Source organism: Numida meleagris, chromosome 7 (assembly GCF_002078875.1).
Source record: "Numida meleagris isolate 19003 breed g44 Domestic line chromosome 7, NumMel1.0, whole genome shotgun sequence".
In the NCBI taxonomy this organism is placed as follows: Eukaryota; Metazoa; Chordata; class Aves; order Galliformes; family Numididae; genus Numida; species Numida meleagris.
The window spans coordinates 24,601,034-24,628,384 of record NC_034415.1 but is presented as its reverse complement, the minus strand read 5'-3'; the positions used below and the strand labels follow the sequence as shown (position 1 = coordinate 24,628,384).

Sequence of the window (27,351 nt, the reverse complement as noted above, 5' to 3'; positions counted from 1 at the left end):
TCCTTCTGTAGCAAATATTTGTGGGGGATCAGCAGAGAAAAAGAAAGCCATAATGGGAACCCCTAGATATAAACATACATGAGAAGGCATCTCCTTGCCTTGGCACAGGGGGAAGTATTTTTCTGTCATTACATCCAACTTGTATTTCCCAGTTGTGATCTTCATTTAAAAAAGAAATTCAGCTCCTACCACTGCAGCTAAAATAATAAATTAATTACCTGCTCAGTTTCACTGCGTGTGGGTATCCCCCCACCATAAACCTAATGAGAATGGGGGTCCAGGAAAACTGGATGGCATTTTGCAGATCTTGATGGCACATACACAGGTAGCAGTATGTGTTTGTTCACAGATTTTTCAACCTAGCCTCATCTGATGAGATACGCAACATCTTGCACCATTATCCCACAGCTTATTTGCATGCAGGCAGCTACCAGCTGTGTGTTCAGCTAATCCAAAGCCTACTGGGAACAGACAGTTTGAAGTGCAGAGGCTCTCCATACCTGCCTACGCACACGAGGGAAAGTTTTCACTAGCTGCACCAAGTAAGCCTTGAAAACATACTGTTGTGTGTACCTTCTAAGTTTTTATCATATTCACTGCTTGCCTTGACCTTACATGAACCTTCATTAGAATATCACCTTAGGACAATTTTACTTACATAGGCTATATACTTTAAAAAGAATTGAAGACTTGCTTGTTTAGCTTTCAGAACCCAACTGGAAAAGAACTCCGAAAGCCTTGTGAGCCTCTTACCTTATTGTTTGCCAGGTATAAGTAATTCAGGTTCTCCAGATGCTCAAATGCTTCCTCTGGCAGCCCTTAAAAACAAGAAAAAAATTGACCAGGAACACTGGCATCCCATTGCCTGTCTGCTTGGAAGTACGAGAGGGTATTTTTCTCTCTCAGGGAATATTTTAATACAAGATTTAAACATTTTTCATTGCCACTGAAACAATCTGTTTCAGACCTATTGTTGCTTTTTTTATAAAAAACAAACCAAACCAAAACAGAGCATTAAGAGCAATGTAAGACCATTAGAAATGTTAAGCAGGCAAGGCTGGTGGCCAACCCCTTTGACAGGATTCATGTACAGAGCAGGTGTAGACTCGCTGTACAGCCGATTATCAGTGCTTGCAGCAACCATGCTATCTGAGAAGTTTCTTTTGTCACTTTTTACATGAATCTCAGATAGCTTCTCTTGGCAGCACATAATCTGAGGTTGTTTAATGATCAGATCAATATGATCTATGACTATGAGGTTACCATCATAACATCAGTAGCTGCATTTTGTAACTCCTCTTTCATTCTGTTTCCCCACAATCCATATAGCCATGCAGTAACCAGCTCAGAGTTGAACCACCTCAAAGCTAATCATCCTCCAATAATTATTATTTTTCAGCTGAATTGCTCCACACTCAGATGATCACACAAGCACTATTGCAGTCACAATGGGAAAGATGCAAATGACATTTGCACCTAGCACTTAGATAACCAGAAGTCAAAGGTGAAGTTCTTTCCTATGCGAAAGCATACACGAAACTTAGGGTTGCACAGAGGTTTGTAAAAGAAATGTTACAGCCAAAAGGTAATAATATCAAAGTCAGAATGTATTAAGCAGTCTTCCTTGTGCTATGCAAGAGTGATATGCTTTAGGTTCCACGAAATGTCCGCATTCTCAATCAACACTGTTCTCTATCTTTATTGCAAAGATAGCAGAAGCATTCAGAGCAACTGGATGACATGAAAGCTAAGAACAATTACATCTTTTGTACGGTGTATCCTGCTCTCTTTCAACTCCTTCTGCTTTCCCAACGGGGCAGTTGTCAGGTCTCTCTAATAAACATCAGACTTAGCAAGCAACACCTGCCTACAAAAGTCAAAATGTTTTTTAAAGGGCAGAACTTGCCTTATTTGTAATGTATATTATTTGTATTTATATTAAATTCAGCAAGGACTGAACTGGACTAAACTGCAGTGACTGACTGAACTAAACAAGTGGATTAAGAAACAAGGTCAGTCAAAAGGAAATCATTCAGCATATAGACATTGCTGGTTCTCCAGTGCATTGCACTGATGTGCCTGAGGGACTGGAGGGAGTTTCCTCCATAAGATCTCACGCCACAGTACACAGTGCTGCTGCCAGGTATCCTCCACTGGTTCAGTACGACTGCATTTTTATACACCGAGTATTATGTTTCAGATGATAAAATGTCTTCATGATCCATGGGATGCTTATAGACAACCACTACAGTCAAGTCAGTCCATCATTTCCCTATCAGCTGTCATAGGGCTGGTGTCCCTCTGTCCGCTTCACAGCTCCTCCACCTTACCTTTTGAAGTCAGCCTGTTGTTTTGCAAATTGAGAGTTTCTAGTCTGTGAAGGCGAGCAAGCTCTTCTGGAAAGATTTCTTCTATCTGGTTGTTCTAAGAAAACGGAGAGTGTTAATCATCAGCAAAGTAGTCCAAGAAAGTTCCCAGTAAAACACAGACTGTGATCTTCAGTAAAATCTGGAAATGAACCCACCATGTCAAATCATTGTCAACAGCTTTCTCTCCATAATAAGCCAAGTTTGGATCTCAAAACCAATACATCAAAACCCAGCAGCATTTGAAGGCCTGAAACAAATTCTGTAGCCTGTGTGCATCTCTACAAATATCCAACTTATGCATTAGTAGCACAGAGTGCACTCATGCCTGGCAAGGCCTATAATCCATTTGCCACAGCCTTGTAGTTGCAGCAAAGCATTTGCTACAAGGTTGGCACGATGGAACTTCAGGTTTATTGTGAGTGTTATTTGAGTGTTGTTTTTAACACAAAGAATTTTTGTCCCACTGCAAACTTGTCATGTGTAGAGAGAGTCAATCTCCATTCCCATTCACTAGCTTTACTGCCAGGAGTGACTACCATCAGATTTTCACTGACAAGCTTACTAACATTTAGAACATTTATGAATTAAGTGTTTTAGCATCTAGGAGACTGAAAATGGACCTGCTTTGCTGGAAGCCAAGCTAATACATAGAAAGTGACAGCTGCTGCTCCAAAGTAGCTTTCCTGCTTTTGGCATTAGAGGCAGGAGCCATGGCTAGCGCATGCCTGGAACAGATCTGTTGAGGAAGGTGCCAGCTGACATTACAGTTTTTCTAACTACACAGCACTTGAATGGAAAGCTCTGTACAAAATCTGCATGCTATCCATTGACCTGCCTTGGTAAACAGGGGCAATAAACCACAAGCAGTTGGTGAAGGGCTAAAGCACAGTGAGCACATCACTGGCTGTCTGAATGACATGGCCACTGCCACCCAGTGCTGCAGTGCTCTCTGGACACTGCCCCTGAGCCTGGTGGGTGGCTCTAGCCATGCTTCAGGTGCTCCCCTGGGCACACTCTGCTTACAATACTTCAACTAATATGTAGAATCACAGAATCATTATGGTTGGAAACGACCTTTAAGATCATCCACCCCAACTGTCCACCTACTGCCAAAACTGCCCACAGCTCTGGAACACCTCCAGGGATGGTGACCCCACCACCTCCCAGGGCAGCCTGTGCCAGTGCATCACCACTCTTCTGGAAAAGAATTGTTTCCTAATATCCAGCCTGAACCTCCCTGGTGCAGCTTGAGGCCATAAAGTTCCCATGCAGGGCTGCCAGAAAATTTCTTATTAACTAAGGAGTCTAGTCCATCCTTTTCATAGACACCTCAAAATCAAAGGCCTTCACTACAAAAAGCAATTCTTACTTTGGACAAAAACTTTTCTCTTGGGCCTGGGGAGAGAATAAGGAGAAAAAACATCCAAACTTTCTTCCTCCCTTGATTTGTGGGGAGAGAATTAAGGTGAAATTTCCCCTCTCTTCTAGGGGCAACCCCACAGGCCACTGAGGGGGCAGTGGCCCTGCTCTGGGACAGGAACGGGCGGGGTGGGGGAGAGCAAATCCTGAGATGGTGGGAGAACCACAGGTGGGCGAGGGGAACTAGGTGCACTGGGTGCAGCACCAGTGCTGGGCCTGCTGCTTCCAGTGCACACTGAGGAGGCAGGATGGAGCCAGGCCAGTGGACACAGGCCTCTACCTGCAGCGAGAGGTGGTTGGTCAGCTCAGGCAGCAGCAGCGGGAACTCCTTCAGGTCGATGCCACCGCAGTCCACGACGCCCTCCTGGGTGCAGCCACAGTCGCGGGGGCAGCCAGGGGCCGGGCCTGGTGGCCGCCTTCGCCCCAGAACACTCTCGGGGAAGTCGTTGGCGGCGGCACAGCCCAGCGCCAGCAGCCCCAGCACCAGCAGCTCCCGGCCGCCGGCTGGCATCGCCCCTGGAACAGAGAGTGGGGTCAGCCCGAGGCGGGAGCAGCCCCCAGCAGCCCGGCCCCCCCCAGCCTTCAGCCTGCCACCTGTCCCGGGCTGAGGGAGCCACGTTCCCGCTCTCCCCGCCTGCCCTGAGGTATTCCCGCTCTCCCCACATACCCTGAGGTGCTTTTGAGGCCCCGCACCCCACTTGCCGAGGCCTGAGCCCCAGGTGGGTCCCCAGCTGCAGCCAGGCCCCTGCTCCGTTGCAGATCATTCACACTGTTTATTGCATTTTTCATATTGAGAAACGCCAGATGATCCCAGAGATTTATACAGGAGGTTATGCAATGTTATCTCTGTAACTGCTGGTCACGCTGCTCCACACAGTTATGTGCAGGGAAGCAAGTCTCGCTAAGGTACGCAGTGCCTCGTCCTGCCAAGGCTGCCTCACCGCACCAGGCAGCGCCAAGCTCCGAGCTGCTGAACCCAAAATGGGCTTCCTGCTGCATCTGGACAGTGCCCATCTGAACCTTCAAGGCCTGACTGGTGCTCAGCGTTCATCTTTCTGGCAGCAGGTTAAAATAAAGCAAACAGTGGTGGAGCATCTGCCCAGCAGCCAGCTGGCCCTCCCCCAGCCCTCTGCCTCATTCCTTGCCCTTCTCAGATTTCACACTTAATGATTTGCACTTAGAGCTAGTCACCGCTTTTTTCCTTTCTACTAATCTTTGCAAAATTATTTGACAGTGATGAGCAATTCCTATTTAGACTGAACTTTTAAGGTCAAAAAGCAGAATGGATTCTTAACCTCCGTCTGGAATAAGTAATCCATTCATCACCACCCCCCTGCCCCCGCCCCCACGCCAGTTTGGCAGCACCAACACCACTCCCTTTGCAGCCCCAGGGTCTGCCACTTACACCTGCTGAAACTCCCCACGGCTGCCCCAGACTCTGGGCGCTTGGAAAGCATTGGGGAAATCCTGATCTGAGTCACAGTCATGAAAATCTTGAAGAAATAGGAGAAGGTGGCACTACAGGACAAAGCACCGGCCTGAGATATGGATGGTTTTGGTTTGGTCCTGGTCTTTGCTACCAACATGCTGGGTAATTTTAAGCATTTAACATTGTTTGCTTGATCCCTCTTACCCTGCTCCACTATTCCACAGCTTCCATATCTGTAAAAGCTGAATATAATGAAATTAATCGCCTTTATAAAACATACCAGAGATCAGTTTTCCTTATATGGCAATATAGCTAGATATTAACAGCGAGATCAAAATTGGCCATATGAGTATGCCAACAGTGGATTAGTAAAATCCTTAGCATTCGGTGACCTAACCTCAGAAAATATTTCAGAAATCTTAGAGAAAATAATCCCAGAAAATAATCTCAGGAAGTACGATATATCAGATCTCAAACAAAATATTTTCCCCCTATATCACTTCCTCTTACAGGTGTATACAAACAAAACTAAAGGAAAAAAAAATGTTGCATTCAGATCAAGCCCAGCCCTGCTGTAACAATGCCAACACTTTCCATAGCAAGTTACATCACGGTTAGTATCGGGCTCTATGTTTGCTGCATGCTGACATTTCCACATCTACAGCTGAAACAATTAACATGAAAACTAGCTAAGGAAAAAAAGATAATTAGCATGAAATACTGCATCAGTTGTACAGCAAAGTTGCCAAGACAATGTCACCTCATTGCCTTCAATATGCATGCTGCTGCTGTGATGCCTTTGAAGGGAATGCTGCTCTGGTGCCACCGGGAGACACTTCAGATACATAAACATCTGCTTGCATCTGGAGTGCAGGCAGTAAAATCAGGCATGGTTTTTTCTTTCAGTTCAAAGAAAGCCTGAAGTAACTCACTCTATTTAAATTCATTCCCATGAGCCTAATCCAAAGCCTTATTAAGAAACCTTATGAAAGGAGTAGCTTAAAACCCACTGGAAACAGTACTCTTCCCTTGCTGTCAGGGGCACTGGATCAGACTCTTTCACCCAGTTTCACTGAAAGCCACTTCAGGGTTTTCTGTGGCTGCATCTTTCTGAGTCCAGACAGAACCACCGCTGATGTCCGCACTTTGCTGCTGCACAGCCCCACAAGGACCCTCTCAAGAAGTGAGCTGAGGCGTCAGGACTTCTTGTAGTTTCTCAGTGCTTACAATTACCTCAGTAAACAGCAGAATCACGTTCAAAATACCCCATCTCTGTGTCTGTTGGTTCTCCACACATATTCTCACACAACACACACACAGCTGAGAAAATATCTTCTCCCTCAATATCAACAGGTTAAGCAAATTTGTGACTTACACTGAACGTCCCTTCTGAAAGCTGCAGCTGACAGGCAGGCTGCTGCATGGGGTCTGACCATCCAGCTTTTAGAGCAATGAAGTGCTGAGAAACTCACCTCTGCTGTCAGAGATCAGATGAATGGAGAAGAACATTTCCCGTGCTCCCACAGGCTCCCTCGGCTCATGCCATGTCAGTTACACGCGCTGAGCTCAGAGCAAGTCTCCCCTTTCCAAGCCAGATCCGTTTCAGATGTGAGCAGCAGAAGTAGAGGGAGTAACAGGCAACCCCCTACCAACGAGTTTTCTGTACTTCCCAGCAAAATCAGAGAGGAATTTTCCAAAGTCACCATATGGGAAAATGTGAGTAGGAAAGAGGAAGCAGCTATAGTCTGAATATAAAGACTTGGGCAAGAAACAATCTCCCACTGCTTTTTGTCAGTGCAGCTTGCAAGATCTGTGAGAGATGCCAAAAGCAAGCACGCTGGATTTGACAGAAGCAGAGGCGGTCTGTGCTTTAGCACTGCACTGCAGCTGCACTGTCTGTTACTAGATCTTTCATTTTAGCTGCATTCAACACCAAATCTGAATTCCAGGTGGGAATGTCCTCTCATCCCCTGGGGGCCTGGTTCAGACGAGCCAGATCTGCAGCTTCTCCTGTATTTCATCTTCCTCCCCTTTAACTCCCCCTGATTTTAAACACATCAGCAAGGCTGTGAAATGACAAATGTCTCAGAAGCAAAGCCCTAACATTTAACGTAACACCTATTTACCCAATCTCTTCTGTATTTTCTAAGCCCTGTACTATAGCATTAAACATCAAAACACTCCCCTCAACCCGCTCCAGTCACGGTTAGCCCAAAATCTCACATTTCTTTTTCCTCCCCCTTGGTAAAAAGAGAGGAGCACGTTGTTTATAACACAGTATGCTCCGAGCGCACCAATATTTCCAAGAAAGCAACACAGCTGTTTGTCACTGGCAGCAGAGTTACTCCTTCAAATACAAAGCCACCTGTTTTGGGAATGCCCTGTAGCATGCCGTACTACTGTACCTTCACAAAATCTGCAGAGGATCTCTCCTCACCAAGAACACGACTTTCTTGCTGTATTCCAAAAAAAAAAAGGCACACCAATTCTTTCCTCTCAATTCCAGCTGAAGTCTAAAGCAATTAAGTTATTTCCTCCCTCTCTTCTTCCAGACTCATATCAACTGGAACTGATCCCCCTCTGTGCCACGTGTAAGTTTCAGAAGTTACTGTGGGAAGTATGTTTTTACTAAAACAAAAACAAAAACAAAGCAAAGCTGGCTGTTTACTCTTACTGATTCAGAGATCCAGAATGGATTTTCTTGCTCCCCTTTCTTTATTACAGCACCCTGAAACCATACAAGATTAATGCTGGGTTTTCAGGGAGGAAATAAAAGTGTGTCGATGCTGGGAGATTCCCCATCTCCCCCCAGTCTTCAGATGTAGAAGAGGAACAGGAGGGCTCCCCAGCACGACTCACCCTCCTCCAGAAGAGTATTCTTCTCTGTGCTTTTGTTGTAGAATACTTAGCTGCACAGAACATCTAGAGGTACTGCTGGGCATTAACAAAAGAGTGGTGTTACACCTCTTTTAGTGATGGGGAAACAGAGGCACAGAGAAATGTCACAGCCAACTCAGGACTATCCTGCAGGACAGAGACTATCCAGCAGGACTGAAAATCAGGGATCCCACCTGCAAAGGTAACAGACCTTTACACATTATGCTACAAATTACCTACACAGTCTGTTTTTTTCCAACCTTTCGCTTCCTCTTGACCTATCCTCCTGTATCAACACATCCCAAACTTAGGATCTCCTTTCTCCAATTCCAACATCAGAATCCACACAATTCCCCAGGAAAACCAGAACCAGAGTCAAACCTACCCAAAGTGTTCTGATCCACCACTAAGCCAAGGGCTGTGCCCAGCACGGTGTAAGGCCTCAGGCAGCTTCTGCTTCTGCTGTCACTACAGCTTTCTGGTGCTGTCAGAGGAAAGAAATTCCACGGCAGAACTCACAACTTAGAATTAGCTGCATTCAAAATTTCCGGTCCAACTCAAGTCTTTGTACCCTCACATGTTCCCTGCAGTGGTAGCTGCAGTCTGAACAAAGCGACATTCAGGTTCAAAATCTGAAGCTGAAAATTCAGTTTGAATTCTGGTACAATCACTTCTTTAGATCCGATGGACAGCATAATCAAATAAAGCACACCCCAGTCAAGAAACAATAGGGAAGACAGCAGAAGGTGTAAGCAGATCCATTAAAGCATGAGCATATTTAGGAAGGTGCAAGAATGCTGGTTTGGTCGGCAGAATGACACCAGCTTATTTGTGATAAGCATGGAGTGAGACACAAGGCAGTCAGGAGGATTAAGTTTTAGTTGTATCAACATGTCATAAAACGTTCTTTACTTTCAGCTTTATTTGCCCAATTTAAATAAGACTCTGCAGAAACACTGACACTCCTCAAGGGTCCAGTGCTATATGATGACACTGTGCCTTTAATTGAAAGCAGAGAACAAAGCCTATTAACAATCTTTTAAGTAACTTGCTGTCATTTGCTTTAAAAAGTGAATAATCAAAACACTGAGAGTAAAAGGCGTTTTTGTCTCCAAGGCAGGAAAGGAAGTATTTTTCAAACATAAGTATGCACAGCAGAGCCTGGCCAAGTGCCTATTGGCATCTGTGTGTTGATCCAAATGAATTTTAAGATGTTTGTTCTCCCAGAGGATACGTACTGTTAAAAAAAAAAAAAAAATCCATGACTGCTTTTAATCTACCTGAAATATGGGGACACAGACTCGGTATATTTTGTACTTGCTTTATACTATACATGTTCCTTTTAGCTTGCTGCAGCATCACTAGGGTAATTCTGTTACTATACCAACAGTAAATAACTAACATTTCCCAGAACAACCGCACAGTGTCTTATAAAGTCATCTGCTTTTCTCTCAGCAACGAATTCTTGTTACGGATATATGGTACAGAACAGCTCACGCTGTTACTCCAACAAATTACACTGCTGTTAACTTAGGTAATAAGTGAATTTTTTCCACTTGTTGTGTTTTGTTGTTGCTTTTTTTCTCCAGCATTTGCTCCCCATATGTGGTTTGCTTCTTCAAGTGTTGATTTCTCATAGTTGAGACTTTCCCTGCCTTTTATCCACCAGGCTAATTGCAGTCTTATTCTTTTCCATTTAACAAGAGCTGACATCCAGCTCAGCACTCTGTGAAACAGGAAGCGATGGAGATCCTGCTCCAAGGAGGTGACAGTTTAAATAGCTCTCAGATGGGCATATGAGGGCTGCAGCTTCAGGCCCTATAGAAGTGACCCCACACTAGGGTCAGAGCAGCCTTGGCAGCACAGGGCTGTATCTCCCAACAGCCCTACAGGGACAGAGCCCTTTCTGACCCTTTGGAGAAGCTTTAACACACAAGTCATCGACCCCTCACCCCAGCTGGATACCCAGCACAGCTACACAGTACCGCAGCCCCGACAGCTGACCTCCTTTGTGTCACCGTGCCTCAGCATTCCCTGCCATCTCACTTCACCACCAGTGGTAAGCAGAGACAGGCAGAGAGCTAGCGTAATCCCAGAGCCTGTCCCTCTGCTGTAGGGCATACTAGAGGCTTCCCAATTTGCCCTAGAGGCCAGCAAGGCACCCCCAGTGTATTTTAGACACCATAGAAGATCCCTGCAAGTGCCCACCGTGCTTTATAGCCCCCTCTATACTCTAGGATGCCAGAAAAGACTCCAAAGAAACCTCACTGCTTTCTATAGACTGCAGAGGCCTCCCTGGGTCAATAAACATGCCCTCCATGTTCACTGGTTTGTCCTAGAAGCTTCCTAGTGTGCACTAGAGGACTCCACAGAGCCCTCCAGGGTGCTCTAGGGCATAATGGAGTGCTCCCAGAAATCCTGAGTGTGCTCTAAGATGCACCAGAGGTCTCCCAGAGTACCCTGAGGACACCCAGGTCCTCCCAGTGTAACCTAAGATACAGTAGAATGCTCCCATAACTCCTAAGTGTGCTGTAGAGTGCCCTAGAGACATCCTAGTGTGCAACTGAAGACTCCCAGGACTCCCCAAGCATACTCAAGAGCACTGCAGTACTAACACAGCCCCCTGGTGTGCCCTAAGGTGACCTAGAGACGTTCCAGGACCGCACAGTGCACTCCAGGGTCTGTTAAACAGCTCCCAGTGCTCTTCACTGTGCACTGGTGTGCCCTATAGGGGGCATGTCCAACCCATGGCCTGCAGCCCAAACGCGGCCCAGCCCAGCTCACCCTGCTGGCTAAAAGCTCCTGCTGTTCATGTGACTGAACTCCAAGAAGGCTTCTTGGTAAATGAGTTCATTCCCTAAGAAGCTCTTGGACTCAACCCAGAAGGTAATAGCATCAGTGAAGCTATTTGGTTTACTAACGTGGAAAGCATAACAAATATTTTATTACTTCTATGTATAATTGGAACATCGAGTTGTGTACTATACACATCTTACATCTTTGAATGCCGTATTAGCTAACCTCATCAGAGGAAAAAGCAAGCTGCCGCTGTAGTAACATAAAGACCTGCAAATTGTGGAATGTATTTAACAAATCAGTGTGTTACTGTGATTTCTAGATTAGTACACAAGGCTAATGCGTTGGCTAACTGCACGAAAACACACACCAAGCTTGTGCAGGAATGGCTCTTCTAAGCAAGCAGGAGAAGGAGATTAAGGGCTATGGGATTTCAGTATCCGATGCAGTCTTTATTCCGTTTTCATGTGATTTTGTGAAAATTTCATACTTCTGTCACTAGATGGTGTATTTAACTAAGTCTGAGCATTCTCAATGAGACAACTTTATAGATCGTCAGGAAATATTGTTATGCAGCCCCCCAGTGTTGATAATTGTGCAAGCAATTCCTTTTGGAGATAACACGGCAAAAATATATTAACACCACTCACAACTTTAGCTTTTCTTTTACCAAAAAAAAACCCATAATTTTCATTGCAGCTTCCTTAGTAAAATAATTAATAGCTGCATTATGTTGACTGTATCACAACACCGTATATCCACAAAACAGCTGAACAGCTAAGTAAAGCAAGCTTTTGCATCAGGCACTCACCACCCAGCTTCTCTGCCATGTTACGCTTTCTCCAGTCACGTAAGCAAGTCTCATGAACGCTGCTGGGCTCAGTTCAGTCTGCCCTTGTAAAATCTGTGCTGGTGTATTTCTTTCTAAGGGTTTGACGGGCAGAAAGTATTTGCAGCATCTCTGGTTAGCGACGCTAGAACTGAAAAATGATGTTTTACAAAACCCTGAGCGGTTTTCCTTCTCTAACTATTGTTCTATCAGGAAAAGCGTGTGACCTGATTGACAGAGGAGACAACACTTATGGAGGAAAATGGGTCATTAATCCCAGCGGCGGCTTGATTTCAAAGGGACATCCACTTGGTGCTACAGGTAATGCAAACGCATTTCACTCGGTCATACCTTTCAGGTACAGAGCAGTTCTGGAGCAGGCAGGTGCTTCCCACTTGAGTTTGTATGGGCAAAAGGGGACTCTGTAAGACCAGTAAGAGTTCTGGAGTCGATTCTCATTTCTGACTCACACAGATGTGAGTCAGATGGAATTGTAAATTGTGATGGAAATGTAAAACTTCTTACTCATCCTTTCCATAATGTTTCTTAGGAACATATAAAATTCACTGCATTTAATGCAGGTTCTGCCTGAGCCTTGCCCATGCAGTTGCCTATGGGTAGGGATGGAGTTCTGCGGACAGTAAGATAGAAGAAATTTGTGCAGTGAAACTGGATCATAACTGCAGAATAGTATGGCGAGACAAATGGTAAATGTAATCTTAAAATCAAGTCTGCACTGAAAAGGGATTAATATTCATTTAAGGCCTTCCAAGAAAATATCTTCCTAAGTTATCTGGGCAGTAAAGTCTTAACATTCTCAAATCACATTGCATGCATTCATTTAATATCTTACTAGGAAGCAAGTTCACAGAGCACGCCTGCAATGTGTTCCTTCCCTCTGTTAACCAGCTAGGCCAGCAGTAATTTTAATTATAATACAGTCTGTATTTGAGGACTAAGAAGTGTGGCTCTTAGGCACGCACCAAGATGGCGGCATGTGGGCACCATCCCCGCAGCACAGCCTGGCCAGAAGGAGGCCATAAGTGACAATCTGCACAAAATACTCAACTTAGTGCATGAATATGAAGTCTACGTCTATACATCCAAGGAAGAGATGCACAGAAGAACAGGAAAATTATATTTAATTTTCTATTAAACTTCCAGCCAGAATACATGTTCCCAAAACAGAAGTTAAAGCTTTTACAGGTAAGATAAGAGTACAGATAATAAATTCATAATGATCAACACCGGATTTTCTCAGGAGAAAACAGGTAAATATTGGCTATATTCCCTCTCTCCTCTCCTGGCAAACTTTATCTTTGTTCAAAGGTGAAGTACTATCAAATCCTGTGAATCTCAAAGCAACATTCCAGTTGCTACCTACCTGTGGAGAGCTTTAACTCCAAAACAGTAATAAGAAAAGTATTTTATAGCAAATTCCTGAAGGCTATTTTAAAAACATTGTTAGAGATCCCCCTTTATAAGACCGTTTTAATTTAAGCAGCAGGAGGTTTGTTAGAACAGAAGTCTGAAAGCATTTGCATGATCTGCTATTACAGTCTTCTAAAAATGCAAATTTAAGTGATAAGTCAAACTATTTGTGACCTTCCTCACTCTCTTTCCAACTAACCTGAACAACAATACGCAGCCTCAATCAACTCTGAGTTTTATAAAATTTTTCTTAGATTAAAACAAAAATTTGTTTTCATAATACGCACCATAAACCATTTGCAAGTTATTACCTCAAGCTTAGCCTAAAAATCTTCACCGTTTACCAACTGATGGAAGATATTAAATGAGTTAAGGTCTCTAACCACACAATTTAGGTGAGAGAGGTCCAATTAAGCCCAGTCTGTGCCATGTTATCAACATCCAGCATCATTCTCATTTGCTGTAAAGATTATGAAGTACTGACTGTTACTTCAGCAAGCTCAAAGTTTAGCTTTTCCTGGCTGAAGTTGTAGGTTCTGAAGTTTCATTGCCATGCCCATGTTCCCAGAAATCTTCAATTTGCCTTGAAAGAAAGCCTAAAGAGAAAAAAAAAATGTATGAAATGCAATAGCAATACAACACATTTCCCCAGACATACTCCTCTCAAAAGTTATGCACTGTTATACACCTGCAGGTCTTGGCCTGCAATACTGTAATTCCAGCAGTTCTGTCAGACACCCGATATTCATCAACAATCGTCATTTTCTGACACTAAAAGGAAGAACAGTAGGCTGAGAAAGCATACTTACTATCTTTGTGATACCTGATGAGAATAGACTTAGTACTGCATTATTACTTGCGTTACTAGAAAGCCCTCCCAGCCATGCAGTTTTACAGGAAAGAGTTTATTCAAATAATTTAAACTGAAATACACTGAAAAAAAGCCCCAAAGTATTGGCACTATCATACTTTCCTCTATATTGCACTTACTGTCTGAGGATTCATTTTGCCAGTCATCAAAGCTAACAGATCGGTGTCAGCCATTGTAATTGTACAATCTGCCTTCTTATCTGTAAAACAGAGTTGACTGTGAAGATTCAAACAGACAGAACAGTAACACAAGCTGCAAATCCCTGAAGGATCTGTTGATACTCCAGTTTAGCACAACAGTACCTGAAGCACTTTTAAATAAGGGTCACTAAAAAAATATATATATATATATATATCGTTAAGAGATCACTTAAGACCCATCAGGCATCTGAGACACCTACAGCACAGACCATCCCAACACTGAAGGAAGACAGAGCTTTCTGAACAGTGCTAAGCAAACCCATTCATTAAAAAAATCTACTTGCAATCATATAGAATATTAATTACAGATGTTCACAGTTGTCCTAAGTTTCATCAAGCTAGTATTAAGATCAACACAAAATAAGTGTGCTTTCCCCTGATACTTTCCAAAGATACTTATCACTGAATTTTCCTCCCTTCTCCTCAAGTGGGAACATGAGCATTCTAAAAGCTCTCATTTGAATGTTTTAGCATCTTCTTACAAGAAATGACTAGATATTTTTAAACATCCAGATGTAAGTATTAACACATACAGCAAAGGGCTAAAAACTTCACACGCCTTTTCCTCCAGTCACTGTATTACTAAACTTAAATCTTCATAAGATTTTTCGGACTGAATGATCTTGTAGGTCTTTTCCAACCTACCTGATTCTATGATAAAATCTTGCCCACACAACAGAAGAGAGTACTTTTCTCCCCATAATATCTTAGATAAATTCCAAATCAATCTCCTTTCACATTTTTAATTAAAGCTTTACAATGCAGGCTCACGGGCAGGTAAGATTTTGAGAACAGAATGTCGTCTTTGGCTTTATCTCTACATTAACAAGATGCAGGTATTAACACAGGACACTTCCATGGCAAGGGTACAAATCCTTTGTCTCCAATACTTTTATTGGAAACCCACCACCACCACCCAGTCCATCAGCGTTATTTATGTCTGCCCTTTTTAAAATGCACCTAAAGTTTATGTCAGCTAGTACAGTATTGAAATCAGGTAAGTTTTATTGCTTAACTAGCTGCAGGGAAGGATCTGGACAAGACAGACCAGTCTACCACCTACTGGTGTCTCCAACAAAGCACCTGACAAAACAGAACAAAAACTAACAAAAAAAAACACACACACAAACCCACAAAGCAGAACAAAGAGTTCTGTTTTTTTCTCTCCTGGTCCCTATGGGAGTTGAGTGACACACCTGGCGGGCACCTCTATCAAAACATGCATCTACCCACACAAAATTCACAGTAGGCAAAATCTTGGTCCTAAACACCATGGAATAAAAGCGTCAGCAGTCAGGAAAGTTTATAACTAAAGTAATTCTAACTCCAGTTTTGTTTGTGATCACTACAGCTTCAGCAAAACAGGGAATTTATAGCCTTTACGTTCATTTTATGCATTTTCTGCAACGACATAATAAAATAACACTGACCTGAATTAACTGCTACTGAGCCTTTCCCATTCTTCACGTCTACTATCCAAGTTGCCTCCTTCCCACCAGGACCATCTTTTATTTTGAAGGCAAAGACACCACCAATTTTCTTGACAAATTGCTCTCCTTCCTGTAATGGATATGTAATGTGCATATTACTCATTTTCTTTGGAAGAATTTTAAAACAGTTAAACAGAAAGTACTTTAAAAAAAAACTTCACCCTCTCTACTAACAACTTCACTTTCCCTCTATATTTAAACAGCCACTAAGAGAAAAAACACCCATGGCCATCTTTCTCTATTATCCAGCAAAACAAAACAAAAAAGACAGTTTTGTCGTAACAGTCTTGTCTTGCTTTAAGTCTCCCAAAAGGGCGACCAAGATGATCAGAGGGCTGGAGCACCTCTCCTGTGAGGAAAGGCCGAGCAAACTGGGCTTGTTTAGTTTGGAGAAGAGAAGGCTCCGGGGAGACCTCATTGTGGCCTTCCAATACTTGAAGGGAGCGTATAAACAGGAGGGGGATCGTTTGTGAGGGTGGACAGCGATAGGACAAGGGGGAATGGTTTTAAGCTGAGACAGGAGAGATTTAGGTTAGATGTTAGGAGGAAGTTTTTCACACAGAGGGTGGTGACGCACTGGAAGAGGTTGCCCAGGGAGGTTGTGGATGCCCCGTCCCTGGAGGCATTCAAGGCCAGGCTGGACGTGGCTCTGGGCAGCCTGGTCAAGTGGTTGGCAACCCTGCACTTAGCAGGGGGGTTGAGACTCGATGATCCTTGAGGTCCTTTTCAACCCAGGCCATTCTATGTTTCTATGAAAACGTGATTTCTTCTTTTACTCATGCTTACAAAGCAATAGACACCAAACTTGTGATCCTGTGAGCTCCTCATATACGGCCTAAATGTGCCTCTAGGGCTGCTTTATGGTACAGAACTGACAGAGTTCTGACAGTGAACTGTTTCAATGAGCAGTACTGAAAAGGTGATTCATGCTACTATATTCCCTCCAGGTTTTGCACATGTCTTGTCACAAATTAAAAAGGCATTACAGATAAAAGAAGTCCCGGAATACCTCTTGGAGCTTCTTTTCGATCTCTTTGAAGACCAAATGTGACTTAAATCCATCAACAGCTGCACTGAGTGGCACAGCTGTAACTCGGCCATCACTGGGGGAGAAAAAAAAAAAAATAATCACATTTTCAACATCTTCAAATTATTGCAAAAAGGTCAACACCATTGAGAAGAGCCACACTGAAACGCTTCAGCAATACAGGGCAACAACCCCACCAAATTGAAGTGGAGCTGACTTTCTGGAGGGTGAGACAGCAGTGCCACAGCCACTTCCAGCACGCAGCTGCTTCAGATGTGCGGACAGGGCACTCACGGTAAGGAAAGTAAATCATCAAGATCAATCAGCCAACTCTATCGCCACACTGTGTGCAAAGAGAGAAACAGCACACGCACCATCTCAAGGCCTACATTTTTCTTTGTGACCAGAAGTTCAGTTGTATTCCCAGAAGAGGTCCTAAATTCTCCCACCTTGCTTAACATCTTGTAGTTAACATTACTCCTAGCTTCAATTTACAGTAGAAGCTACATAGATTCATTGCCCCATTACAGCAAATATGCGGAGTCTTTTTTACCCAGAAAAGTGAGACTTAAGCATTTTCACAGCCTTGAGTACCTTCTGTGAAATAAGTCGATATCTTAAGTAGCCAGTCAGTTGGTTCAACTTTTGTTTTATTTTGTATATTCTAAAATTAACTGGCTACAGGAGCTATTTGGGAGGATTTTGCACATGTAAGAAAAGCTTCAGCCCTATAGCTCATCAGGCACTGATGTACTTCCCACTTTCTCCCTGAGAGGCCCCACTGAGTCAGAGAACTGCCTCTTTGCAGAACTATATCTCATGTACCTTCTCAACAAGCCATCATCAAATCTAATGCTACATGTCCTGCTCCAGCTCATGCAAGACATCAGTCATTCACAGACCAGCAATGCTGGTTCCCCTTTTCCCTCACATTTCACTTGCATCTTTTCACTGTTCCAGGAGGTACTGAGCACAGCTCATGATCCCGCCATCATTCCGGATCTCTACCCTGCACAGCCTGACAGGAGCACGAAACCCAATTCCTCATTTCTGCAGGGGCATCTGGAGATTAACTGGGTATAGAGATATCCAAAGAAATGGCAATATGTGCAGCTGGAAAAAGCAAGTTTATAATTGTCATCATCTCTCCTGGAAGTAGAGTTCAAAGCTGTGGTCAAGTATGATACTGCTGAAGTGACAGAATCACTTGAAGAAGAGCTGCCAGAACTTATTTGCGTGGTGCAAAGAGCAAAGCGCTCCTGTAGATGTTTGCTAGGGGAGCAACTGTAGGGACTGTGTCATTTGAAGGCAAAGCATAACTCTGCTAATAAACAAAGGTTGTACCTGCAGGACGTAAAGCTGCAAGGTACCTACAGAAAAAAAAGAACTGTTTATAAAACTAATCCAAAACAAATCAAGTTCTGCTATCACTTACATCTTGAAATAATTTCTTGGCAACTCTTACCAAACCCACTGATTACAGGCTGGATCTGGATCTAATGACTAGGTCTGCACACACTTCTTAACTGTGCAGTGCCGCTGCCTTTCCCTCGCTTACACAACGCACAGCACCGCTCAGTTACGTAACTGCTGTCTCAACACATCAGCTGCACTGTTTTCATTCCAAAGTCTCGTACACGCTGGTGGAAATCCCTGTGCCAAAGCCTTTCAGAGAACTCGTGATCTGCAAACACCTTTAATGCAGGTGAAACATGGGCTGCTATGGGGGTGGGCAACGGCAGTGCCCGGGCTGGGTGCCCCATCCCTGGAGGTGCCCACGGCCACGACCAGGCCCGGGGCAGCAGAGCTGGGGCGGGGGGCTCTGGGGTCCCAACCCAACCACTCTGTGATTCTCTGCTTCGAGCTGCCCCTATTAAATAACAAATAGATTTCTCGATGCCAATGAAAGTGAAATGAAATGGAAATGAAGTCGTTGCTTTGGGAGAACCTTTACCTGCAGATGCAAGGCATACCAACAGAAGCACGTACCCCGCTCTCTATGCTCACAGGCAGTTTTACAGATAAAGCTTAAAGCAACGGCAAAGCAGAGCACGGCCTAAAGCATCGCCCTCAGACGTACGGCTGCGCACACGCGGTCGCCGCCACCTCCTGCGTGCAGGGCCCCCGAGCAGCAGGCCCCGGCTACGAGTCATGCCTTCGAGCCCCGCTTCGTCCGCGGAAAGGCAGCTCGGGGTGCTGGGAGCAGAGGCAGCGCCACTTCCCACCACCACGGCGGAGCCGCAGGCAGCGCCCGGCCCCGCTCACACACCGCGCAGCTCCGCCGCTCGGAGCCGCTTCCCGCACCGCACGCACGCGGCACAGAGCTGCCCCTCAGGACCCTGCCCGCCCTCAGGCCCGGCGCTCACCTGCCGGCTCCGGGGAAGCCCATGGCGTAGAGTGTCACCACCACGGCCCCGCCGAGGCCCAGGTTGTGCTGCAGCGCCCGCCTCGCGCCGCCCACCTGCCGCCTCCCGGCCAGGCCGCGCAGCTGCCAGCAGAGTTCGGCGCACTGCGCCAGGCCTGAAACATCGAGCACAGAGCGCGTCGGCGCGGGGCGGAGCTGGGCGGGAACCTGAGCGCCCTGCGCTCCCACAGGGCTGGCCTCGGGCTGCTCCATAGGGAAACGAACCGGCCGCCTGCAGGCACGGCACGGCACGTTCTGCATTTGCATGGTTCTTCTCAATCCTTTGCAGTCAAGAGAAGCACAGATACCAGTAATTGCCTCTACATTTATCGCCGTGGAACTGACAAGAATTAACGTGTCCCCAGCAATGGAATTCTTCTATCACAGATACTCGTGCTCCCAATTTTCCCAATGTTTTTTTTTTTTTTTTTTAACCCCGAATTGACAGCAGGTGACCGAGCTGTTGCAGTTACTTAGATTAAGATGTGTTATTTACAAGGTTTCTTTCCTGCCACCTGCTCATTCCAAACTAAGAAGGTGCATTATCCTCACAAATTCAAACACCCCTGAAGAGCCACCTCATCTGAGAGGAAGGCGAGCAGGTTAAAGAACACAGAGGAAAGCCTGTATTGCTGGGAAACAGGGACGGACCCTTTGATGGAATAACATCAGATAAGAATTTTGAGATCCAGAGGTTAACAGAACTAGCATTTCTTAGAGCTGCCGGTGCTACAAGCAATTCGAATGTGGTAAATGTCCCCAAAAGCCCAGTTTTAAAGTATGACAACAAATGAAAAGAGTTATTGAAACTTACGTCAACAGAAGTTGTATTACTAAGCAATTATTTAGGAAAAAAATGGTAAGACTGTTTGTAGGTTGTGTTAATGACACCACAAAAAGCAGCACCATCAAATTAAAGAAGTGCTAATGATCCCGTTCACACCCCAAGCCCTTTGGCAGGTCTGCCTGCCCTGTGCCTGCATGAGTCAGAAATGAGAATCGACTCCAGAACTCTTACTGGTCTTACAGAGTCCCCTTTTGCCCATACAAACTCAAGTGGGAAGCACCTGCCTGCTCCAGAACTGCTCTGTACCTGAAAGGTATGACCGAGTGAAATGCGTTTGCATTACCTGTAGCACCAAGTGGATGTCCCTTTGAAATCAAGCCGCCGCTGGGATTAATGACCCATTTTCCTCCATAAGTGTTGTCTCCTCTGTCAATCAGGTCACACGCTTTTCCTGATAGAACAATAGTTAGAGAAGGAAAACCGCTCAGGGTTTTGTAAAACATCATTTTTCAGTTCTAGCGTCGCTAACCAGAGATGCTGCAAATACTTTCTGCCCGTCAAACCCTTAGAAAGAAATACACCAGCACAGATTTTACAAGGGCAGACTGAACTGAGCCCAGCAGCGTTCATGAGACTTGCTTACGTGACTGGAGAAAGCGTAACATGGCAGAGAAGCCGGGTGGTGAGTGCCTGATGCAAAGGCTTGCTTTACTTAGCTGTTCAGCTGTTTTGTGGCTATACGGTGTTGTGATACAGTCAACATAATGCAGCTATTAATTATTTTACTAAGGAAGCTGCAATGAAAATTATGTTTTTTTTTGGTAAAAGAAAGGTTAGTTGTAATTAGTGACCGCTGTTAAAATATTTTTGCTGTGTTATCTCCATAAGGAATTGCTTGCACAATTATCATAAACGCTGGGGGGCTGCATAGCAATGTTTCCTGACAATCTATAAAGTTGTCTCGTTGAGAATGCTCAGACTTAGTAAAATACACCATCGAGGGACAAAAGTTTGATACTTTCTCAAAATCACAAAATAACAAAATTAGATAAAGACTGCATCGAATACTGAAATACCATAGCCCTTAATCTCCTTCTCCTGCTTGCTTAGAAGAGCCATTCCTGCACAAGCTTGCTGTGTGATTTAGTACAGTTGCCCAACACTTTAATTTGCCTTGTGTACTAATCTAGAAATCACAGTAACACACTGATTTGTTAAATACATTCCAGAATTTGCAGGTCTTCTTTATGTTACCACATAGGCAGCTTGCTTTTTCCTCTGATGAGATTAGCTAATACGGCATTCAAATAGATAAGATCTGCACAGTACACAACTCAAAGTTCTAGTTAAAAGTAAAAGTAAAAATAAAAAGTAAAAAAAAAGTTAAAAAAAAAAAGTAAAAAGTTAATAGTAAAAGTAAAAAGATATTCGTAACACTTTCCATTTTAGTAAAACAAAGAGCTTCACTGATGCTATTACCTTCTGGGCAGAGTCCAAGAGCTTCATATGTAATGAACTCGTTAACTGAGAAGCAGTCATGGAGTTCAATCACATCGACATCCGTAGGTTTTAGGCCCGCTTTTTTAAAGCATTTTTCTGCAGCTTTTTTAGTCATATCATAACCAACCTGCAAGAATTTAAAATAACATTAAAGAAACAGACTATTTCATTGCTATGTTTAATTTTTAATGTGCTTCTATTTATTCTGCAAGTGAAGATAACCTGTTGGAGGTGGCATTCTCGTTCACTTCAATGCATCTCATACCACGGCCTTTCATGACTACACAACAGGTTATTTCAGCTCTGGAATTATATTACCATAAGGAAAATTGATTTAAGTTTTATTTATCTTATTAACAGAGAAATTATACAAATGGCTTTGCATAAGAAACTACATCTCTTCCAGTTCAAATTTCTATTAAGTAGTCTTTAAATAATTAAACAGATTTTTAATGTTTATATATTTCTTGGTGTTATTCCGTAACTATGCTGTTTGCCCAATTCACCTGGTTAAACTTAAGTTTGTTTGCTTACTGACTGACAGTCCACACTATCATTAGGACTTGCAAATATTAAAAAAAAATCCTGATTATTATGGACTACAGGACTGCAAACCTACCATCTTCATACAACTGTTCTCTTCAAATGTGCTTGGGTAGTCGGTAGCCATCACCTGGGCTAGAATTTCCACAGCTTGAGGCTGCAACTTATGCCTTTTCACAAAGTCCTCACTGGCCAAAATTGCAGCTGCAGCACCATTTGATGTTGGACTAATGGAAAGAAAAATAACGTCATCATTCTGAATTATTAATGCTGATCTTCCATAGAATTATATTTGAAAACAAAGGAAAAAAATGCATTTTGACTGATGGAATTGTAACTATAAATTCCATAAGTGTTTGCAGAAGACCTCCAGTTTTTAATGCTGCCCACAGCAGTAACATATATACAAACTTTGAAGAGCATGACATCTAAAAAATTAGAAAATACTTAAAATGAACTGTAACTTTTAATAGTAAACAAACTTTATTTAAATAGATGTACTACCAAATTTGTCTTAACAAGATTTCTTTCCCAATGTGAAGTTCTCTCCTTACCAACACTGTAAGACAGTCAAGAAATCAAAAATTTTGCGAGACTGCAGAACTTCATCTAATGTGTATTCCTTTTGGAACTGGGAATACCTACGAAAAAGAAAGATGTCATTTTAGTTTTAGGACAGTCCTTAGGAGTAGATATCACTAATATCTCACCATCATGCAACTATGTAGCTGCTTTTACTAAGTACAAGACAGAGGATATAGACTTTATACTGGGTATAATTCTCATTCCATAATAAACAACATATTTTAAGTATTTCTAAAAATAATATCAGTTCTGCAGGAACTGTGTACTGGCAACAAACACTCAATATGGAGTTGGAGTGCTTTACTCACGGGTTGTTGGTTGAATGGCTGTGGTTCTTCCATGCAATTTTTGCAAAGTATTCTGGATTTGTCCCTGGAAGGAGAAAGTAAGCAGTGTTGAAATACTTGGTTTAAACACAACATTCTAAGACAACTTTTTAAGTACTGTATTAGTGTCATAAGAATTTGACCTTCACAAACAACTTTACAAGAGACTGCATCAAAACCTTCTTTTAATTCAACATAATTCTAAGAAAGGTGGTTGAGTTTTAGATAACAGATTACCCTAGTTGGATATTCTATGCTCCCTAACATAAAAATGGAGAAAATTAGTGCATTTATTTATTGCTATATTACTGCAACTTGAACACTACTTTTCATAGCAGGACAAAACAGTTGCTGTGAAATATTGGCCTTCTAAAACTTTTCCATATGCCAGCCTAAACCTAGGTGTAAATAAAAGATGCTGAACAGACTGGGATGCTATCTGGGAGGCAGTTCCCTTATCTGGTGAGACAGTAAGAAATGGCTGTGGCAACAGCCTAGTACTATATATCGAATCAAACAACCAGAAGCTTTTGTCACAAAATTCAGTCACAGCCCTGTCTACCCCTCCTAAGAGAAAAGGAAAGAATGAAGGAGGTTGCACAATCTTTTTGCTTAGACCTTACAGAAGCACAAACCATACCGTTATGGTGACTACCAGATTCTCTGTATCAGTGTTTTATTCCCAAAGGTGTTGTTCGCCTACACCTCACCCACTTTTCCTGTAGACAGCCCTTTACCCAAAGTTATTCCCACACCATAGCTGTGCACCTTGCAGCTGTAGTACTTGTGTGAAAGAAAGAACACTGAATGCTATCGCTTTTTAAAAGTGAAATTCTAGGATATGTATTTTTAAAATCACTTCATGAAGAGATGGTAATGGCAAAATGTATTCTAACAATACCGTATTTCTCCATATGCTCTTTGCCTGCATTTGCAAACATCTGCGGTGTTACTGGAGCACTTGCTAAGCCGTATTTATTTATCATGATTTCTAAATGTTTGTCCATCGGATTAGTTCTGTCTGAAAACTAAAAAGAAGAGAAATAGTTATAAAGTAAATCATAATTTCCTTATCTTTACAACATTCTGACAACAGCAGAATAGAGGGTGTTTTGATATTTTAACAATTCCCCTGGAGTATGTTTTGCCATTCAGTGACCCGTTTTGAAGCTTTTTTAATAGCCCAACTATGAGAGTAAACAAGGAGAAAACAATGACCTCTATCATCACTACACTGATTTGGGGCAAGGACCACCCCTATCAGATTTTTATCACTATTTTCAGCTGAAAACTTGGGCAATTTTTCACCTCAACTTAAGAACTTATCATTACTACAGTTCCAAGTTATAAAATTAATCAAACTTTCTATGACATAGATGAAATACTGTAAAGCATGTAAAGAATAACTCTGACTCATTTCAAACAATTGTTAAATTTAACGTTTCTCACCCAAACTTCTGCATAAATTATTAGATTTGGTAGTTCTGTAGTTAAATGACATATGGGCTCTAATATTGCTTGCCATAAGCAATGCCACACTTCTCCAATCAAAACCAAGACAGAGCAGTTTACTGAAGCCCTTTGTTTGGGGGAAAACTCGTTAACTGGTCAATCGAATAGAATCTGGGCCTTATGGCTGGATTCTTTTCTTTAATCTGCTCTTTCATTTTGAGAAAGACACATCAGTTACTCAATACTTCAATATTCCACTTAGTATTTTCATTGTTCTCTATTAGCCCCACCCTAAATGCATTCTTTGCAAAGTTCTACAAGCATGATGGGCTACTTACTTAGAATTAATTCTAAAACATTCCATGCAAAATTTGCACATCATAGCTGCAATAAGTATCATAAAACTCATTACAAGTTTCTGTGAATAAAAAAAAGCTTTATTTTTTAACTATCTACAGCAGTTATGTCAAACCAGCTCACACTTATAAGAATGTCTCAGAGAATGAGGAGGTGTTTTCCATCTGTGAATACAATGAAATATGTAAAATGTTCAGACACTTACACCCGAAGCAAGGGATCCTTTTGCCATTCTCTCAAAGCCAAGTGCCAGAACACAGTCTGCCAAACCTTAAAATAAATTTTTTGGCTATTAAAAACACAATTTAGCTATAAGTAACAATACATACTATCAACTTTCTCATTACAATAAATATCCCTAACATCTACCAGCCACTCTTCCTCCGTTCTCAATTTTTAAAAGTGAGTCCAAGATGGGATGGGGATGGTTCTGTTACAAAAACATTAACACTGAAGATTGAGACATCACTGGAGGGCTTAGGTTTATTTTTGAACAGTTCTCCACAGTTTGAGAACAATTATCTTACATGACCAAGCACTTATACCTCTGCCAGAAATACCAGAATAATTGTATGGAACCTTCCTACAGTTGTTACAGAAACATAAGCAATTAAGTGCAAGGAAGTATCAGAAACCACAAAGGAACTTAAGAAACAGAAGGAACAAGTTATATTTATAGAAATAAGGACTGTGAATTACTCAGCTGCAGAGCAAAACAACTCACCTCCCTCCACCAGTTGTCTGGCCATGAACAAAGCAGTAGATCCAGTAGCGCAGTTGTTGTTAACATTAATGATAGGAATGCCAGTTAAACCCAAACCGTGATAGATGGCCCGCTGTCCACAGGTTGAGTCACCTGCACGCAGAGACGTAACGTTAACACAAGGTACATACATACTGGCTTCATCAGCAACAAGAAATCCCACCAAGTATAGGCAATGCTACTGCTTAAACCTGAAAGTCTGAACTGCCATCTTGACTGTCTCTCAGACACGCACAGCACACGAATCTCAGAAAGATGCAAATCATCAGACTTTAAAAATCAGGAGTTTTTTATTACCTGAAACTGTGGGAAATTGATGGAATCTCCCATACTATATCCGCACAGACATGGATAAACATCACCCACATCCGTGAGTGTCACAGAGGCCATATCCCAAGCACAAGATGTTACTCACCATAAACATAACCCACGCAGGCCTGCTCCACTGCTGAATAGGGAATCCCAGCATCAGCTAAAGCCTTCTGGCCTAAAGAATTTTAGAAGTTGGGGAGAAAATGAAAGAAGTTCTGAAAAAAGGCAGCTCTCACAGTCATAACAAGCAGGCTTAGCTTAGTGTGTGTGATTCACGCGTCTACACAAAAAGCAGAGTGGTGAAAGTTCTCTGCTGCATGACATGAATGGTTCATAAAGTTCTGCATCTTAACTCTCACAAGGACAAGCTTGCGGTGTTCTAAGTTCTCAGCAAGCTCCTTTCTGAGCAAATGCCAACCAATCAGTCCTGTATTCATGCACAAAGGTTGTGGTTGTTCCCAGTGGAAGCACGTTTGAGTGGCATGCACAGAGAGGAAAGGATGTGACCGATTCAATCTTAAGGCATCCTCCTGACTTCAGTCCTGCAAGGCGGTGAGTTGCACAGGTCAGCTGGGGATTCCATGAAAGTGGTCTTTCTTAGCACTTTTAGATTTGCTTTTTATGTGTGCCTGTTTTACCGAATAGTTGTTTTTTTCTTAAGTATAAGAAGGAGATTAACTGTAAGACTTAAAATAGCACTGGTGGTCAAACTAAATGCTTCTATATTGCTGACTTACCTGCCTCTTTAGCCAGGTCAGGATAATCAGCGCTGTTCTCACTGGGCTTTGCAAACTGACAAGAAAAAAAAAAAAAACACAGAACAAATCACAGTGAGATTTAACACAGCCTTTGCTCAGATGGGTACATTGGCCTCAGTGATCCACCTGGAGGCATACCGTGTTTCTACGACTTAAGAGCTACAGAGGAACATGTTTGTAAACAATCCGTTCTAAACCCCCTTTGCTAACGTAAGCCATTTCACTGACCCAAAACCACGCGGCCAAAGTCCGCGCAGCTCCGGGCGCTGCTGCCCAGGCGCCGCGCTGACCGAAGCCGCCCGGTAACGCCAAGGAAAGAAGCGGCGCGTCCCCGCCGCCCGCAGCTCCGCCAAATCCCCGCGCCGCGCCCCGTCACCGCGTCCCAACGGGCGCTCGTCGCTTTGCGGCTCACCCTGCGCCGCGCGGCCTGGCCCCGCACCGTGCCCCCCGCGACCGGAGCGCACCGAGCACGTTTGTTTTCCTTTCTCCGTCATTACCGCATCACCGCTAAGCAGCCTCAGCGCTGACAGCTCTACGCATCGTTGGGCGTTTCACGCGCTTTCTCCTTGCGCTTCCCCTCCCCCAGCCCCGCACGGCTCCGAACGGCCGCCCGCCCCTCACGGCCGCTCCTCAGCGCTCGGCCCGACCCCGCGCGGGCGCACGGTACCTTGGTCATGCCGACGCCCACCACGAACACCCGGCGCCGCATGGTGCCGCCGGGACCCCTTCCTCCCTCACAGACCCAGCGGAGCGGAGGGACGGGGCTTCTCGCCAGCCGGGCGGGGCCTAGCTCGGGGGGAGGCGGGGCTTCGCCACCGCCCCCTTC

General features: G+C 43.6%; 2 protein-coding genes across 7 annotated transcripts in view; both read right to left on the bottom strand.

The window, feature by feature from the left end:
- PODN (podocan) overlaps positions 1–12,715 on the bottom strand; it is a 30,007-nt gene extending 17,292 nt beyond the window's left edge. The window contains exons 1-4 of one of the 5 annotated variants that reach the window (XM_021404693.1): positions 8,480–12,715; positions 4,069–4,304; positions 2,331–2,424; positions 754–818 (exon numbers count right to left, since the gene is read on the bottom strand). In XM_021404693.1, coding sequence (XP_021260368.1) covers positions 754–818; positions 2,331–2,424; positions 4,069–4,299 — 390 coding nt within the window. In that variant the 5' untranslated portion in view covers positions 4,300–4,304; positions 8,480–12,715. The other 4 variants (XM_021404692.1, XM_021404691.1, XM_021404689.1 and 1 more) reach the window with 4 other exon arrangements.
- On the bottom strand, positions 12,845–27,348 carry SCP2 (sterol carrier protein 2). 2 transcript variants are annotated; one of them, XM_021404694.1, is made up of 16 exons: positions 27,193–27,348; positions 26,505–26,559; positions 25,871–25,942; positions 25,417–25,548; positions 24,898–24,962; positions 23,785–23,911; positions 22,866–22,929; positions 22,527–22,613; positions 22,049–22,199; positions 21,409–21,556; positions 20,273–20,380; positions 19,105–19,258; positions 16,721–16,814; positions 15,652–15,781; positions 14,141–14,220; positions 12,845–13,746 (listed from the first exon to the last, which is right to left on the bottom strand). In XM_021404694.1, the coding sequence occupies exons 1-16, from the start codon at positions 27,232–27,234 to the stop codon at positions 13,651–13,653; spliced, it is 1,605 nt and encodes a 534-aa protein (XP_021260369.1). In that variant the 5' UTR covers positions 27,235–27,348; the 3' UTR covers positions 12,845–13,650. The 2 variants fall into 2 exon arrangements, with proteins under 2 accessions (XP_021260369.1, XP_021260370.1); XM_021404695.1 differs by lacking the exon at positions 27,193–27,348 and adding an exon at positions 26,938–27,008.

Bases quoted from the DNA above. Each gene is read 5' to 3' on its own strand.
- SCP2 (XM_021404694.1), bottom strand. From the start codon at position 27,234: ATGCGGCGCCGGGTGTTCGTGGTGGGCGTCGGCATGACCAAG. The intron at 26,560-27,192 runs GTACCGTGCGCC...TTTTCTTGTCAG, and splicing joins TGGGCGTCGGCATGACCAAG to TTTGCAAAGCCCAGTGAGAA. The intron at 25,943-26,504 runs GTAAGTCAGCAA...AAAATTCTTTAG, and splicing joins TGACCTGGCTAAAGAGGCAG to GCCAGAAGGCTTTAGCTGAT.